This window comes from Mustela lutreola, chromosome 3, assembly GCF_030435805.1.
Source record: "Mustela lutreola isolate mMusLut2 chromosome 3, mMusLut2.pri, whole genome shotgun sequence".
NCBI classification, from domain to species: Eukaryota; Metazoa; Chordata; class Mammalia; order Carnivora; family Mustelidae; genus Mustela; species Mustela lutreola.
Window position 1 is genome coordinate 172,125,376 of NC_081292.1, and position 16,931 is coordinate 172,142,306.

General features: G+C 52.8%; 1 protein-coding gene across 7 annotated transcripts in view; it reads right to left on the reverse strand.

Moving 5' to 3' along the window:
• Window positions 1–9,529: 9,529 nt before the first annotated feature.
• Window positions 9,530–16,931, reverse strand: part of ARMC9 (armadillo repeat containing 9) — a 156,855-nt gene continuing 149,453 nt past the window's right edge. For 2 of the 7 annotated variants that reach the window (XM_059167723.1, XM_059167722.1), the window contains exons 24-25: window positions 15,187–15,359; window positions 13,059–13,636 (exon numbers count right to left, since the gene is read on the reverse strand). In XM_059167723.1, coding sequence (XP_059023706.1) covers window positions 13,374–13,636; window positions 15,187–15,359 — 436 coding nt within the window. In that variant the 3' untranslated portion in view covers window positions 13,059–13,373. Of the gene's footprint in view, window positions 12,999–13,058; window positions 13,855–15,186; window positions 15,360–16,931 lie in introns of those variants that run through there. The other 5 variants (XM_059167728.1, XM_059167725.1, XM_059167724.1 and 2 more) reach the window with 5 other exon arrangements.

Genomic DNA, 16,931 nt, shown 5'->3' on the forward strand with positions numbered 1-16,931 from the left:
GGCTGGCTTTGCCCCTTCCTTGCCAAGTCGGATCCCGTCCTTCCCCACAGCCTGGCTGAGGTCAGTGGGGAGGAAGCCGGTGCGTAGAAGCCAGGGAGGAGTGAGTTATCTGAAAACTTTTTATGTGGCTTGGTCAAAGCTTGTAAAGTCTGGCAGATCAAAAGACGCAGGGTCTGTTCTGGTCCAAGATGGCGACCTAGGAGACTCCTGAACTCACCCCCTCCCATGGACACACTGACTCTCCAGCTACACATGAGCATTCCCTCTGAAGGAAGTTCTGAGACAAGCTGAGCAGTAAGCACACATCAGGGGAACAACAAAATATCTACACTGAAAAAGCAGGAAGGTCTGAGACACACTCTCATTATATACCTCACCGCCGGCACAGTGACAATTGAGAAGGAACTTACAACTCCAGCTTCTCCCTGAGGAGCCATGTGGTTTGAACTAACATCTAGCACCCTAACTGTTGAGACTTCCACCTGAAGGGTGGGTCCCCAAAACACCAAGCTCCGAAAACATACAGGACTTGTATCCCAGAGACCCATCAGACTATAGCTAACAAAGAAAGAGTTCTTAACTGGCTTCCCCCTACCCCTGACCGAAGTCTCTACTATCAAAATCCCAATGGCATTTTTCATAGAAATAGGAAAAGCAACACCAAAATTTGTATGGAACTATGAAAGACCCTAAAATGCCAAAGCAATCCTGAGAAAGAAGAACAGAGCTGGAGGCATCACCCCTCCTGATTTCAAACTATGTTACAAAGTGATAGGAATCAAAAGAATATGGTATTGGCATAAAAACAGACATGTAGCTCAATGGAGCAGAATAGAGAGCCCAGAAATAAACCCATGTGTGTATGGTCAATTAATTTACAATAAAAGAGCCAAGACTATACAATGGGGAAAGGATAATCTCTTCAATAAATAGTGTTGGGGAAACCGAATGTTCTCATGCAAAGGAATGAAACTAGACGCTCATCTTACATTGTACCGGAAGTCAACTCAAAATGGATTAAAGACTTGAATGAATTACAACCTGAAACCATAAAGCCTCTAGAAAAAACATAGGGGGTAATTTTCTCAGCATTAGTCTTGATAATTTTTTGGATTTTTTTGAACTTAACATCAAAGGAAAGGCAACAAAAGAAAATTAAACAAAGCTGGACTCTATCACACCAGAAAGCTTCTGCACAGCAAAAGAAACAACCAACACTGAAAAGGCAACCTGTGAAATAGGAGAAAATACTGGCAAATTCTGTATCTGGTAAGAGGTTAATATCCAAAATATATAAAGAACTCCTACAACTCAATAGCAAAAAAATCTGGCTAAAATGGGCAAAGGAACTGAATAGACTTTTCCCCAGTGGGGTCAACTTCACTAATCATCAGGGAAGGGAAAAACAAACTGTAATGAATTATCACCTCCTACCTGTTAGAATGGCTATCATCGAAAGACAAGAGATAACAAGGACTGGTGAGGATTTGGAGAGAAGGGGACCCTCGTGTAGTTGGGTGGGAATGGAAACTGGCTTAGCTACTGTGAAAATACTGTGGGGGACCTGGCTGGTTCAGTAGGTGGAGCACGTGACTTTTGATCTTGGGGTTGTGAGTTTAAGCCTGATGAAGGGCACATGGGGGGTACCTGTGTGGCTCAGTTGGTTAGGCATCTGTTTTTGATTCTGGTCATGACCCCGGGGTTCTGGGTTTGAGCTCCATGTCAGGATCCCTGCTCAGTGGGGAGTCTGCCCCTTTCCCCTACTTGTGTGCTCTCTCTCTCAAATGGATAAGTAAAATCTTTTTAAAAAATTAAAAAGAGGACGCTACCCAGGCATCCAATATGTGGATTCTTAAAAACAAACAAACAAACAAAAACAACCCTCCGAAACAGATAGAAAAGTGGTTGCCAGGGCCTGGGGAGTGGAGGCAATAGGCAGAGGTGGGTAAAGGTGTACAAACTTCCAGCTGTCCGATGAATAAGGTCTGAAGATCTAACGTGGTGATGATAGTGGATAACACTATATTGTGTAATTGACATATGCTAAGACAGTAGAATATAAACGTTCTCACCAAAAAAATAAATACATGAGCTGATGAATGTTGTTAATTCACTAGATGGGGGTAAGCCTTTCCCGAGGTCTATCAATACGAAATCATCATGATATACACTTAATTTCATTTATTTATTTATTAAAAAGATTATATTTATTTATTTATTTGAGAGAGAGAGAGAGAGAGAGAGAGAACACAAGCAGGAGGAGCTTCCGGCAGAGAGAGAAGGAGAAACAGGCTCGATCCCAGGGACCGTGGATCATGACTTGAGGTGAAAGTAGACACTTAACTGACTGAACCCTCCACGTACCCCTATTTTTTATTTAGAGAGAGAGAGAGAGAGAGAGAGAGCTTGCGAGCTGGGTGGGGAGGGAGGAGCAGAGGGAGAGAAAGAATCTTAAGCAGGCTCTTTGTTCAGCGCGGAGCCCAATGTGGGACTGGATCTCCGGACCCTGAGATCATGACCTGAGCTGTAACCAAGATTTGGACCCTTAACCGTTGGACCACCCAGGTGCCCCAGTGATGTATGCTTTAAACATTTTACAATTTTACAATATCAATTATACTTCGATAAAGCTGGGGGAGAAAAGAGAGGAAAGGGGGAAATGCCAGTTTTCACTGAATGGCGGGAGATAGTGACATCTGAGTCCCCAAGTTGCCCACTTCCCTGTTCCAGGTGCCCAACTGTAGCTTCAACCTGGTCCCCCTCGGTTCCTTCTAGAAAATCTCAAGGTACCACCCTCATGTTTTGGTTCTTTTTTTTTTTTTTTTTTTTAAAGATTTTATTTATTTATTTGACAGAGAGAAATCACAAGTAGATAGAGAAGTAGGCAGAGAGAGAGAGGGGGAAGCAGGCTCCCTGCTGAGCAGAGAGCCCGATGCGGGACTCGATCCCAGGACCCTGAGATCATGACCTGAGCCGAAGGCAGCGGCTTAACCCACTGAGCCACCCAGGCGCCCATCATGTTTTGGTTCTTATTCCCAGTGGATCCTTAGCAGCTTCCTGAAGCCATGTTTTCCAGAATCTACTTCTGGGGCCAAAGCTCTTCAGCCTGCTGTCCTCCCCCTCCCTGGCTCTGCTTTTCACAAGCACTGATTGAGCAACGAGGGCATACAGGCTGACTGCCAGGCCCTGGGATGGGAATGAACATTTCTTAACTGCAAGACCAAAAGCAGGATCCATAAAAGGAAAAATCTGATAAGTTGGACTTCAACAAACTTAACTTCCACTCTTTGAAAGACATTTGGAAAAGAATGAACATAAACTAGGAGAAACTCTTTGCAAAGCAGGTTTCTGATAAAGAACTTGCATGTTGAGCACAGAAAGAACCCTCAAATGTGATAATTAGGAAAAAAAGAACTCAAAATTTTTTAAAAATGAGCAAAAGATTAGAATGGATTTCTGACTAGGAGAGGTCTACAGATGGCAAGTGATCACATGAAAGATGTTCACCACCGTCGCTAGGGAGTAGTGAACGGAGATCATGGAGATCTAACAGAATGTCTGAATTACATACAAGACCGGCCTTCTCAAGTGTTGTTGAGGATACAGAGCACCTGAAACTCTCCAACATTGGTGGTGGGAGTGGACATGGGGGCGTCCACTTTAGACAACAGTTGGACATTTTCTTCTCTTCATTTCTTTTTTTTTAAAGCTTTTTTTTTTTTTTTTAAAGATTTTATTTATTTATTTGACAGAGAGAGAGATCACAAGTAGGCAAAGAGGCAGGCAGAGAGAGGGGGGGAGGCAGGCTCCCTGCTAAGCAGAGAGCCCGACGTGGGGTTCGATCCCAGAACCCTGAGATCATGACCTGAGCCCAGATCAGGTGTTGGGTGCTTAACCGACTGAGTCCTCCTGCCAGGTGTCCCCAGTCGGACAGTTTCTCAGTAAGTTAAATATATACCTACCCTGACCCAGCCATTCCACTCCTAAGTATTTCCCAAAGAGAGATGTGTCCATACGAGGATGTAGATGTGAAGGCTCACAACAGCTTTATTTGTAGGAGATAAATATACCCGTGATTGTCTAGACAATGCAGTCATACTCCCGTGATGGTCTAGATAATGCAGTCATACTCAAGAATAAGAAGGGCAAAGTTAGTGATAGATGCCGCAGGGGGATAATCTCAAACTAAGCATGCTCGAAACTAAGCATGATCTCAAACTAAGAAGCTTGAAAAAAAGAAGAAACCCATACTGTGAGATTACATTATATACATAAAATTCTAGAAAATGCAAACAGATCTATAACGACAGAAAAGTAAGTTGCCTATGGATGGGGGAGAGGCGGAAGGGGGAGATTACAGGAGAGGCCACGGAGAGGGTGCCTCGGTGGCTCAGTTGGTTAAGTGTCTACCTTAAGCCCAGGTCACGATCTCATGCTCCTGGGCTCCCTGCTCAGCGGGGAGTCTGCTTCTCCCTCTCCCCTTGCCTGTGCTCACTTGTACACTCCCTCAAATAAATAAAATCTTAAAAAAAAAAAAAAAAAGAGGCCACAGAGATTATTGGGGGTGGTGGGTTGTTCACTCCGTTGCTTGTGATGGTTTCATGGGTGCTTCCATCTACCAAAGTTTATCACGTTGTACCCTTTCGTGATACCACAGGAAAGCTGCTGTGTATTTATGTTTTTTAACTAGGCTCCTTTCCCGACCTGGGCCTTGTATGCACGACCCTGAAATCAAGAGTCATGGGACACCTGGGTGGCTCAGTGGTTTAAGCCTCCGCCTTTGGCTCAGGTCATGATCTCAGGGTCCTGGGATCAAGCCCCGCATCAGGCTCCCTGCTCAGCAGGGAGCCTGCTTCTTCCTCTCTCTCTGCCTGCCTCTCTGCCTACTTATGATATCTCTTTCTCTGTCTCTCTCTCTCTGTCAAATAAATAAATAAAATTTAAAAAAAAAAATCACACACTCTACCAGTGCCTGGAGTGATACCTCCGTAAAGCTGTTAAGGGAACAAGGGATCAGCTATGCACAGGGTCCCTAAGGGAAGCTGTGGTCTAGGGGGAAGGCAGTGGGCTCCCAGCAGCGGCCACAGCTGTAGAGTGTGGGGCGCTCAGGACGGGGGCTGGAATTGAGCTCTGTAGCTCTGGTACCCAGCCCACCCTCCCTAACTGGCCAGACAGGGCCCTGTCCGGAGCAGCCCCGCCCTCCCTACCCTCTGGGAGTTCACAGTGACAGGGACGCTGAAGGATCTGGGGAAGGAAGGACAGAGAGGGACAGGAAAAATCCTCCTGTGGGTTAATGTCCCAGCAGAGGTCCCAGGAGGATAGGGGATGGGGTGGGGAAGGGCAGGCAGAGTTCTGGGCAGAGAAGAGCCACCAGGAAGATGGAGGCAGGAGCTGGAGAAACTTGGCCATGTATCTTCTGGGGGCCAACCTCTCCCCAGCAGCCTGCAGCGCCTTCCTTCCTTGAAGGCATGGGCCTCCCTGATCTCAGCTGGGGGTCGGCTTCGTCCTCACATCCACCCGCACACCATGGTCTTGCTTCCCTCACCCCCCACAGGGCAGGGTCTCAGAAACGGGGACTCTGCCCAGAAAGTAGTAATGCAAAGGGGGACCCACGTTTCAGGAGCTGTGCACCTGCCCCACTGGAGACCTCAAGCTGCTCTGCTCCTTGTGGGAGACCCTTCCTGGGCTGAGGATAAGGAACTGATAAGATGGTGTCTGGGGGCGGAGAGGTGAGATGTACACAAAGTTCAAAGTCACCCAGCGACAGGCAGTGAGGGAAGAGGGGGCGAGATGAACCCTGGGGAGCTGGGATCCACTCCAGCACTCCAAGAGAGCTGGGTGCAGAACCAGGGGTGCCGTGTACCGGAAAGGTGTCTGGGCTGTGGGCTGCTGTCCGCCTGGGGGGGCCTCCTGGCTGTCCTTAGGTGCAAGCTTCGAGTTTTGTAAAGGGTGAGGCCGTGGGAGCAGTTTCTGTGGACCAGGCAAAGCAGGAGTGTGGTGCTGACTGCCCCACCCTCTCTGAGGTAAGCCTGCTTGGGGAGGGGACATCTGCACACCCCAACCTGCCTGACCAAGGAAGCTTTCAGTGGCAGACATCCATTAACAGCCCTGGCTCCCTGTGGAGGCTAAGCCAGTCCACTTCCAGAGGAGTTTCAGGGCCAAGGGAGGCCACATCTCCATTCTCCTACCTTCTCCTGCTCTTCCCACCAACATGGGGAAAGGATCCCCCAATGGGATCATTTTTCCTTTGGGAGCTTCTCTCTGGATTTGCGGCTCACTGCGCTTTTGCCTGATCATGGACTATAGTTCTAAAACCCAGTTTGGTTTCCGTCTGAGGCGGTCCTTAGACATGGGGGAATGTCTCTCTTCCAAGACTTAATGGAGCCAGAAGCACCCAGAAAGGAGGAGGCTAGGAGGCCTCCCCTCCTCTCTACTTAGACCCTCTTGTCTACAGGTGGAGTCCCTGGAGCCCTCCCTTCTAGAACTTTCGATTGGAGACTGGAATTGAGCCCTGGGTAGGTGAGAGGGGAGGGGCTAGAAGGAAGCAGGAAGCTGGAAGGAAGCAGGTCAGTGGATGAGATGAAGGGCAGGAGCAAGAAAGGGCAGAGCCAGGGCACCCATGATTCTGGAGACTGGGACCCAGGATCTTTCCTTAACATGGGATGGTCCCTTCAGGTGTGTGTGTGTGGGAGTCACTGGTTATAGGTGTTAAAGAACCAACAAAGAACAGAAAACCCGGTCCTGGGTTTGAGGCTGCAGCGGCCCACCGACTGGGGCTTGAGTGAGGGCAGGGGGCTGGGGCACCTGCTCTGGGGTACAGAGGGGAGAAGCCAGAGCCATTCCAGGTGGGGCAGATTTCAGTACCTGCCGGTCCCTCCCTTAGTCAGTTGTTGTTTTTAATTAGGCACCTGACTGTGTAGGAAGAAGATGGTGATAGATTTCATGCCTGGGCCAGACGGTTTCTGAGAAGTTGTATTTAACTGTTAACTATAATCATGAACTTTTTGGTCCAGTTTCTTTGGCCTGCAGCTGCTCCTGTCTCGTGGTGACCTCAGAATCCTCAGGAGACCCGACCCCTCATGACAGAGGCTGCAGGGTGAGTCTAGTCTCCCAGCACAGCCCAGGCTGATCTGACCACCAGTGTGGCTCTGCGCAGTCACCGTTTGTCAGGCCTTTGTGGCCATTGCGGATTCCCCGGCCACCTGGTCCCCAGGTCCCCTCCCTTGTCCCTTCTCAGTCTTAGATTTACACGTGTCACAGACCGTTTTGCGGTAACAATGAAGGTGGAAAGTTGTTCTTACAAGCGTGAAGGATGGAATGGTCTGGAACTTCGTGAGATAAGGGTTTGTTGCTAAAGCATCAGAAGGGACCCAGCCACACGGGGTTTCCCCAGGATGGAGGGAAGACAGAGTTGCCAGCGCTGACATACTTCCTACTGGCTGGGGTAAGCAGCACGTGTGTGTGGGGGTGTGTGTGTGGGGATGCCTGCTCCACACACAGGAGTCACACCTGGGCTCTGATGGAAGGTGCCTTTGGAAGGCAGACACCCAACCCAACCTGGGAGCGCCGGCCATGGCTTCATTCGCAGGTGTTTGGGCGACTAGGGACATCCAACATCAAGAATCATTAGAAGGAAAAACAAAAACAAAAACAAAAAACCGGAGTGGGGAGGGATTTATTAGCCCAGATAAGCAGAAAAGGTCCAGGCATGGGTTGGAGACAACTGCCACCAGGGGTCCCACTCAGGCCAGCCAGAGCCACTGCCGCCTCTTCCTGGGGGGCGCCTCCCCCCCGCCCCCCCGCAGAAGGGGAACGGGGCCACAGGCAGGCACATTCCAGCAGCCCCAGGGAGAAGGAAAGGGGCTCCCAGCTCAGTCTGGAGGCTCAAGGGTAACTCCCGCCCTGCAAGCCCCTGGAGACCTGGCGAGGCAGGCGTGGGGAGTGGACCCCGGTTCCTGTTTGCACCCCATGGCGAGATGCTGACCACAGCCTGTCATCGGGCTGCTGCTCAGAGAGGCCCAGCCTGGCTTGGCCTCCTTTGCTGTGATGGGGGAGTTGGTCTCCTTGGGATTCTAGGACAGGCCAATGATAGCCAGGTCCCTGCTTCCCTCACTATTTCCATGTGTTCCCTTTTGGGGGGGCGGTGTCCCACCAGAGCTCAGAAATCGTCTCCTCTTTTGCCTGCTTTTTGTGTTTTCCTCCCTGCTGGCCACTCCACGCCTTCAGCAGAAGGAGGTCTCTGGCCACAGATTCCCTGTCCTGAGTTTGCTCCCCACTGTCTCCTGAACCTGTTGTTGGTACTCTGGGACTCCCCTAGCCTCTGGTCCCTCTGCCCTGGGCCATCTGGCATGCTGTTGGTGATGCTCTGGGCACAGAAATCACCTTCCCCTGAAGTGACCCACCAGGAGACTCCCAATGCTGGCTCCAGCTGGGCTCCCTGTGCCAGACCATTACTGGGTTCTCAAGCCTCAGGGCCCTGGAGCTCCTCTGAGGCTCTGTAAGCTCTAAGATCACGTTGCTCCCCAGGTGGGCCTCTGAATCTAACCAGGGCCAGGGTCGCTCACCTCACACCCCTGCCACTTCTGCCCCCACTCTTCCTGCAGGCACCGCATCCAGGTTCTCTGCCCTGCATTCTGCCCTTAAGCCCGATGTCCCCAGTAAACTCAAGGCCTTGCGTTTCCAGACCTATTAAGACCCTGGGGCCCTCTGCCTGGCTTTTCCCTAGATGCTGCTGCTGCTGGAGTTCAAGGCTGATGGTGGCACTTCCCGGTCACCTGCTAGTGTGAAGAGGGCACCCCCTTATCTCTGCTCTGCCCTGTCGGTGCCGGGCCCTGAGCAGAACACAAAGTCCCAGCAGCCCGGCAGTCTCTCCAGCCCTCCCCCCTCCCCCCTGGGGACAGGCAGGCAGAGCAGCACCGTGTCCTTAAGCAGGTAGAGCCAGCGCATTTCCGGGCAGCACAGGGAGTGGAGGCATGAGTGGCATCAGGACACCAAGTGGCAAGATCCAAGGCACACCCTGGCTACCCAGACGCCATCCTCACTGGTTGCCTGCTCCAGGGACAAAGGCTCTGGGCTGCTTCCGGTGGGGTGAGGGCCTGCAAGGGAAGTGATGCTCGAACTCTGGGCCAACACCGGGATCCAGGGCCATGGGGCAGCAGGTGTGGACGGAAGCTTCTGGAATAGCTGCCACTTTGGGGGCACACACTACCCTGTTGCTTCCGACTCCCTGTACCATCTCTGGTCCAGCCAGCATTCTCTCTTGGGCTGCATGTCTCTGCACACTCCTGTCACTGGTGTGCTGGCCAATGTAACAACCAGCTCTCTGGTGGGGAGAATCCTGGGGGGTAGTATTTCCCAGTTTTGGGGGTGTACGTATGCCCAGCATGGCCGATTCTGAGCTATCAACATGATGTCCCCGAAGACAGAGTTGGGAAGAGACGTACTGTAGCCTTGATTATATCCTATCTCCCGCTTACAGATACGACAGATGCGAATAACCCCCGGGACATAGACAATAATTCGGAAGGGATGAGTTTTGAGTATTTATTACCTTTTAAAAATAGAATTTATTTAATTGTAAGTTTCTATAACTTCAGTTTCGTTGATGGTTATGTTTAATGGCCGCTCACAGAACTCACGAAAATTTAGCGATCAGCTCTTACGAGTGGGTACAAGGTGGCTTGGGGACACCATGGCCTCTGGCCCAGGATCCAGAGGAGGGCCTGGTGGAAGCCTGCTCCTCAGGACCCTTCAAGGTCACTGCCCCGTGGCCTTCGCTCTGTCTCCCCTCTGAGAGCTCATGCTGTCGCCTTGCCCCGCCTTCCCTCTGCAGGACACCCTCCTCCCATAGCCCCTGGTGCCTTCCCAGCCTATCTCAGGGCTGGGCTGACCCTTGGCCCTACAGCTCTCTGGAAGGCGCCTCAGCAGTCAGGCTCTTCTCCATGCCCTCCAGCTCAGACAGTGGTGATCACCCTGCCCCCTCCAGAGTGCATGTCGCCTGTCCCCCTCCCAGGAGGCCTCCTGCACTAGCCCCTATTTTTTCTCTCACCCCTCGTTCTGCCCTCACTTTCTCACTTCCCTAGTGCCCTCCTCTGTGAGCCCATGCACACTCCCACTTCCTCCACCTTCTTCAACAGGGCACTCGGTGTAGGCTGCTGGAGGCCTGACTTTCTCTCAGCACCACCACCTCCTCCAGGAAGTCCACCAAGGCAGAAGCTTATAAGATATGATTCCCCAAGGCCCTGGCATCTCCTGCTTCTCAGCTCCTCAGCTGGTGTGCCCCTTAGATAAGACCCCTGCAGAGCTTACCAAGCCCTCCCCCTCTCCCCTACCCCCGCTCTATCTGGTTTGGATTGACCAGCCTGGCCTTAACCCAGGAACCCTAGGAAACACTCCCCCCCGCTAGCCCTATAGTGCTGAAGCTCCTACTCTGCCTGCACCCAGCCATGACCACCTCCCCAGGGAGGGGGCTGTCGAGGCAAGAGGACCTGTGAGAGACAGCCTCCCCCACTTCACTTGCTCCTGCCGGTGGAAGCCCCACCAAGCAAATGGGATTCCCACAAAATCGCAACACTCCGCGTCCCAGCACACAGTGGTTCCAGAGGCTGTTTGCTGAACTGAATCAAAATGTCACACCATGGGGGCGGAAAACCACCCTGAAAGCCTTGGTTCTGAGCAGCGAGGTAAAATTCTGAATGCTTTTGACGTCGTGCGTTGTCTGGGTCGGGCCCTGGGTTCGCTCAGTGGCCCCGTAGTCTCATCTCGCTGCACGGACTGTGACCAGCTTTGGCCAATGGGAGAAGAGTAAACACGGTGCAGGTAGAAACCCCCGAGCAGCCCTGGGGCTTCATGTCTCTCTCCCTGCAGCCAGAATCCTGAGGCCACCGGGGAAGGCGCCCAGGCCAGCCGGCTGCTGCGGGACGAGAGGCCTCGCGGAGGACAACTCAGAACCCAGCCAACAGCTGGCTGTCAGACGAGCGAGGCCCTCGATGGCCTTCTGAGCACAGACACATCTGGGTCCAGCCAAACACAACAGAAGCGCCCACTGGAGCCCAGCCCCATCGCAGAGCCACATAACCATAAAGCTATTAAGTTGTTTTAAGCCACGTGTTTTGGGTGTAGTTTGTTATGTGCAAAGCAAAGCGAACCACTCCTCAGCCCAATGCACCACAAACGGTATGTGGACAGATGAAGATGGCCCAACGGGCAGGCAGGCCAGCCATCTGGCTGTGAGGCTGGGTCATTGGCACACTGCCAGGGGCCCAGGAGGACCCCACTCGATCCTGGGCCAGGATGCGGGTAAGGCAAGTGGGGCATTCACCTTGCACACAAAATGGAAGGTAGTATCCCGAAACTTAGGAATCAAGACAAGAGATATTTTAACGCAATATTAGAAAAATCAATTCGGTGAACTGGCTGCCCATTTCTGTAAAAAAAAGTTTTATTGGAATTGGGGCCAGGATTAGGATTTGGCAAGCAAGGTAAGATCCTATAAGCACAGGGTCAGCTCTTGTTTTAATTTAAAAAGTTTGTCATGGAATTTATGCATTAATCCTATCTGTGCCTTTGCTTCTGGTTTACTTCTTTTGATTTGGGCTAAATCCTTCCCAACCTACTGAATGATTGACCTCTGGGATCTGACTGGATCTCAAACCTCCACCTGTCTATTATATTCCCACCAAGGGTCATAATTTAAGCTGTTGTCAGGCATTGACACCTTGCTGTAAAGGAAGCAAAATGAGATCGAGTTCTACTCAGGAGAGATTAGGGGGCCAGGAACCTGGAGAGCTGCGGTCAGCTTCCAGGGGAAGAAGGGATCTTCCCGAGGGCCCACCATTCTCAAAATTTCCACAGGCTCTCCACCGTGGCTCCCTGGGTGGGTTTCATGGGCAAATCCTAGGAGCCGGCTGTACGACCAGATGTCCAGATGACCTTTGAAACCATCTGCATTTACTCATGTCCTTGCTTCTCTCCTGTAGGTCATGTTCATGTGTGACCCCAGCCAACTCAGCGAGGCCAGCAGACAGCCGGGATGTTTATGAAGAAGCTGCTGGTGTTTTACCAAGGTTCTTGCTGGCCATCAGCCTGGGGATGTGGACGCGTATGCCGGTGAGAGGAGTCTCCCAGGGCGTGGTGTGGAGACGGGGCGGTATTTACTTAGCCCGGAGAACCACTCGGGCTGTACCTGGTGATTTCAGTGTCGTCTGATACAGAGCTGGCTACTTCCCAAATCTCTAACAGACTTTTTTCTTCTCCCGAAGTGGCCAGACGTTTACAAATCAGGTTTTTAGCCCATCTGTAGGTCTGGGGGAGAAACAACAGTTGCCTTGATACCATGGAGACGAGGGGAACCCATTCCTCTTCTCGTCCTTCCAGAGTTCTGGAGACGGGAAAGGCCGTGCCAGTCAGCGGCATCTGAGGAATCTGAAAGGGAGTGGATTTACTGGGGAGACCAGGAGAGATTTTTCCATCACGTTTCCCTGCTGTTCATCTGCAGCCACTCTTTAAAGTCTCACCACGGAGTGACCCCATCTGCTTTCCCTGTGTGACCTTGTCCACAGGTACTGGAGATAAGCCTTGACATTTTCTCTTAGTCAGGAGGTGGAGAGAGCCTGGAGGTGGACATTCCCAAGAAGAAGGTAGGGCCTTGCTCTCCACAGCTTTCTTCCCCAGGAACACAGAGGGGAGACATTTCTAGAGAATCTGGATGTGGCCTCCGGGCCAGTCTCAGAACCACAGAGTTCTCACGCGCCCCGCCCTTGGTGCTACTGCCAAGAGCTCACAAGATTAACCCAGGGTCCTAGCCTCTGATGGGTTTACAGACATCTTGGGGGTGACCCGGCCACTTGCCTGCTCTAATGTTCTTCGGTCTACCTCCTCTGCTGGCTTTTTTGAGGAGTGAGGAGGCCACTGGAAAATGCAATGCTTATCTTCTATTTTTGTCCTGTTGGACCACAAAGATGTCTTCACTAAGGGCATAGTCAGGGCAGACGGAGTGCCTGGGGGATAATACCCAATTTTATTCACACACACACACAGCCCATACCACACCCAAGTACCATCTAAATATTGATACTTTTATTTCAAATACTCCTATTTCAGGAGAGGTCAGATCCTGCTCCTCGCTTGGGTGACATTGCTGGCTCTGTCCTAGGACACGGGCTCTGATGTCACCCTCCGCAAGGGGCCAGCACAGTCCTCCCCAATGGGGACGAGTCATTTTGCCATCGGAGCTTCTTGTGTTTACAATCTTACTAGAGGAAAGTGGGTTACACGGTCAGCTCTAGGAGGACTTTAAAACACGTGTGCAGAAGATCGAGAGCAGCTGTGGCTTCCAAGCTGTATCTGGGACTAGATCACAGTCTTACCAGATTTCAAAAGAGGACGAGAACAACCGATCTGGTGCTCCGGAATATGGCTTGAGGATGGGTGTCCCTTGTCCTAAGTCCCCACAGTTTTTCTCCCAGCTGACTGGAGAGAGGAGTGCTGGTTTCAACGAGGCCTAGTCTGCCCCTGCCTTCCCTAGCTGGGTTTTCAGGTGCCGCCCCCTCCTCTGCACAGGCTCCTGAGGTGAAGAGCTCACTGGTGGGGTTCATGCTGCCTACCAGCCACGTTCCTCTGTGCGTGAGGGGACAACCTGAGATGGGCAGAGACAGGAGCCCGTGGAGGGGACTGCCGGGACAGCCAGCCTTGCCTCAGGTCCCGAAGCCACCTGGGGGCTTGTGGACCACTGTCTCTCCACATCTGTCACCTGCAGCTGCCCGCTGGGCCAGAGGGGGAAGCTGGCTGGTTCTCAGGCAACGGGATGGTGACACCGGGGAAGGAACTGTCCTCACTTCCTGTAAGATGGGCTCCCTGGAGAAGAAAAGCCAGCGCCAGCTGCCAGCACGGAGGCGGCATCCGCACAGAGTCCCCTCTGTCTCGTATAGGCCCTTCTTTCAGCTGGCTCTGTGCAGACAGAATACAGAGAACCTTCCCTTCCCCCAGGTCACTGGCTCTGTGGCCCGGACACGCCTCACGTGGCCATGCTCTTTCCTCCCAGGAAGCAGGCAGCTTGGCGGGGGGTACTCGCTGAGTTTGCGGGCAATGGTTTTGTTGTTTGTCGAGGCCATGGGACACGGGTCTGCTGCTAGCTGAGCTATCAGGCACGGGCAGGGCCCGGGGGAGCCCGCAGGGTCCCAGCTGTTGCTGCTGCAGTTACTGCCCGCCAGGGCTGGGCCCGGCCACCTCTCTCCGGCCATGAGCTCCTGGCACCTGCGGGGGCTTCCTTCGGCCCGTGTGAAGCAGCAGCAGGAGCTGCACTGCTGCTGGGGACGGCGGGGAGGGTAGCAGGGGCTGGGGCGTGGCTCCGTGTTAACCCCCAGAGAGGCTCCGGAGAAGAGGGAGGGCTGGGCCGGCTTTCCAGGCACGGCCCATTAACCACATGGCTAGCCCAGCAGGTCTCGGGTTGACCAGAATGCCCGGGGCTTTGGCAGGAAATGATGGGGGCAGGGAGAGTGTGGGGCAGTACAGTGGCAGAAATGCATATATCCTGAGTGTGACAGATTTTTTTGTTGCTTGACATCCTCTTTTTCACTTTTGTTTTCCTTTATTTTGATTTCTTTTATTTATTTATTTTAAAAAACATTTTATTTTTAAGTAATCACTACACCCAGCCTGGGGCTCGAACCTACGACCCTGAGATCGAGGGTCGTGTTCTCCTCTGACTACACCAGCCAGGCCTCTCTCCCTTATTTTTAGTTAAGACTCTTTAGAAAGGTCCAGGCTCAGCTGGGGAGTGGAGGAGGTGGCCAACTGGCCCAGGCTAGGAGGAGATAGAGAGAGGAAGTGGTCTCTCCAGTGTCTAAAATGGCAGGAGGGAGGCCCCCAGGGCCCCCCTACCCTCAGTCACTGGGGTGGCCGCCTCCAAGGCACCTGCTCGGGTTTGGTTTCCAGGCTGCCTGAGTAGCTGTTGGCTGCCCCCCACTGGAAGGCAGGTCCAGATTCCAGGGGCAACCACAGAGGTGGGGGAGTCTTTGCTCTGAGTGACACTGCCCAGAGATGGTCCCCATCTGCTGGGCTGTGTGTGAGCCCCCAAGGCTCATGGCAATGGCATACATGGGAAGATGAGTGGAGAACTGGTTTCTAGGGCAGGAGGGCCTGTGGGGCCCAGACAAACACAGCGCCCTGCCCTCTGGTCTGACTTACTCTGTGGGCCCCTCGTGGAGGACAACACGGAGCCAGGGCGGCTGGCCTGCTGGGGGCCGCATGGAGAGAACCGAGGGGCCAGAGTGGATGCCTTGGCCTTGGGTGGGTTCAGGTCCAGGATTGCCGGGGTGCTGGGGGTCCGGGGCTCGCAGGGGAAGGCTGATGTAAATTCCCTGGAAGGAAACACACAACAGTCCACAGTCAGGGCTACTGCATACTTAGGGGAGTTGCAGGAGAAGGAAGGAACTCCCTGTCTGAGCACCAAAAGGCCAGACAGGCACGGCCCTGGGCACAGGGTAGGGGTGGGGTAGGGCAGGGCACCCGGGGGCACACATCCTTGCCCCCAGGGAACACACACTCTACAGGAAGAGGAAGATTAAAAAAAAAAAAGAAAAGGAATTAAAGGCTACGGAGGAGATGAAGGGGGACTGGGAGCCTGGGGGATTCTTGAAGTGTGAGGTAGGATGGCCAGGGAAGGTGTGGCCGGCAGAGTAGCTGTCCCCCATTCTGTCCTACTCCCTGGGACCTTTTATGACAAAGGAGAATGTAACTGCGGTGGAACAGAGGTTGCAAATCTTTTGACTTTGCCACAGGGAGATTATTCTAGACTATCAGGGTGAGCCCACGGAAACCAGGAGGGTCCTTAAAAGTGGGAGAGGGAGGGCCACTTGGGTGGCTCAGTTGGTAAAGCATCTGCCTTTGGCTCAGGTCATGATCCAAGGGTCCTGGGATCGAGTCCCACATCGGGTTCCTTGCTCAGTGGGGAGCCCCTTCCCCCTCTGCCTGCTGCTCCCCCTCCTTGTGCTCTCTCTCCCTCTCTCTCTCTGACAAATAAAATCATAAAAAGGAAAAGTGGGAGAGGGGGCAGAAGAAGAGAGAGAAGGGAGCGTGACTGTGAAGAAGGGCACAGAGATGCCTGCCTGCCTGGCTTTGAAGACGGTGGAAGGGGCCGGGAGTCAAAGAAGGCAGGCGGCCTCCAGAAGCCGGAAAAGGCAGAGAAAAGATTTTCCCATGGAACTCGGGAAGCTGTGTGTCCTGTGCACACTTCTATTCCAGCCCCATGAGAGCGGTGTGGGGCTTCTGACCGACTGGACTGTGAGGCCATACCTTTGTGTGTTCAGGTTTCTACGCTTGAGGTCATTTGTGAGAGCAGCAATAGAAAACTAATTTTAGATGTGGTGGCCAGGGCCACGCAAAGAGGGTGACATTTAGCCCCCAAACACTCCTGTGGGTGGTGGTGGGGGGGCAGGCATTACTTCCCCATTTTTCGGATGGAGAAACTGAGGTCCCACGTTTGTGAACTTTCCCAAGGCCACACGCGTAATGCGCAGGTTGTGAGGCCAAGATCTGAGCCCAGTGGGATCTCCTAGCCAGCTCTTCTCCATATACCACCAGGCTGCCAGCCCCGAAGGGTGGCCTCCCAGAGATGCGGTGGGCTAGTCTTGGAGCTGGCACCCTCAGCTTTGCACCGTTAGACAAGAAGTCCTAGGAGTGGGGGCCTGGCTCTGTGGGATTCCCCCCTGCCCAGCCCTTTGCTGTATGGCTGTCATGGAGCTGTCTACACCTTGCTCCCACCTTGACTTCTGGGGTCCCTGCTATCTACACGCCCATTTTCCTGACTGTAACTCCAAAGACCAGAGTCCCAGGCTGTCACTCGGGGTTGCCATCCCCAGTGAATGAACACATTCACTGGACACATCGGCTCAGCTAGTAGCTGGGCATGCGCTCTGTCTATGGCAGGTCCG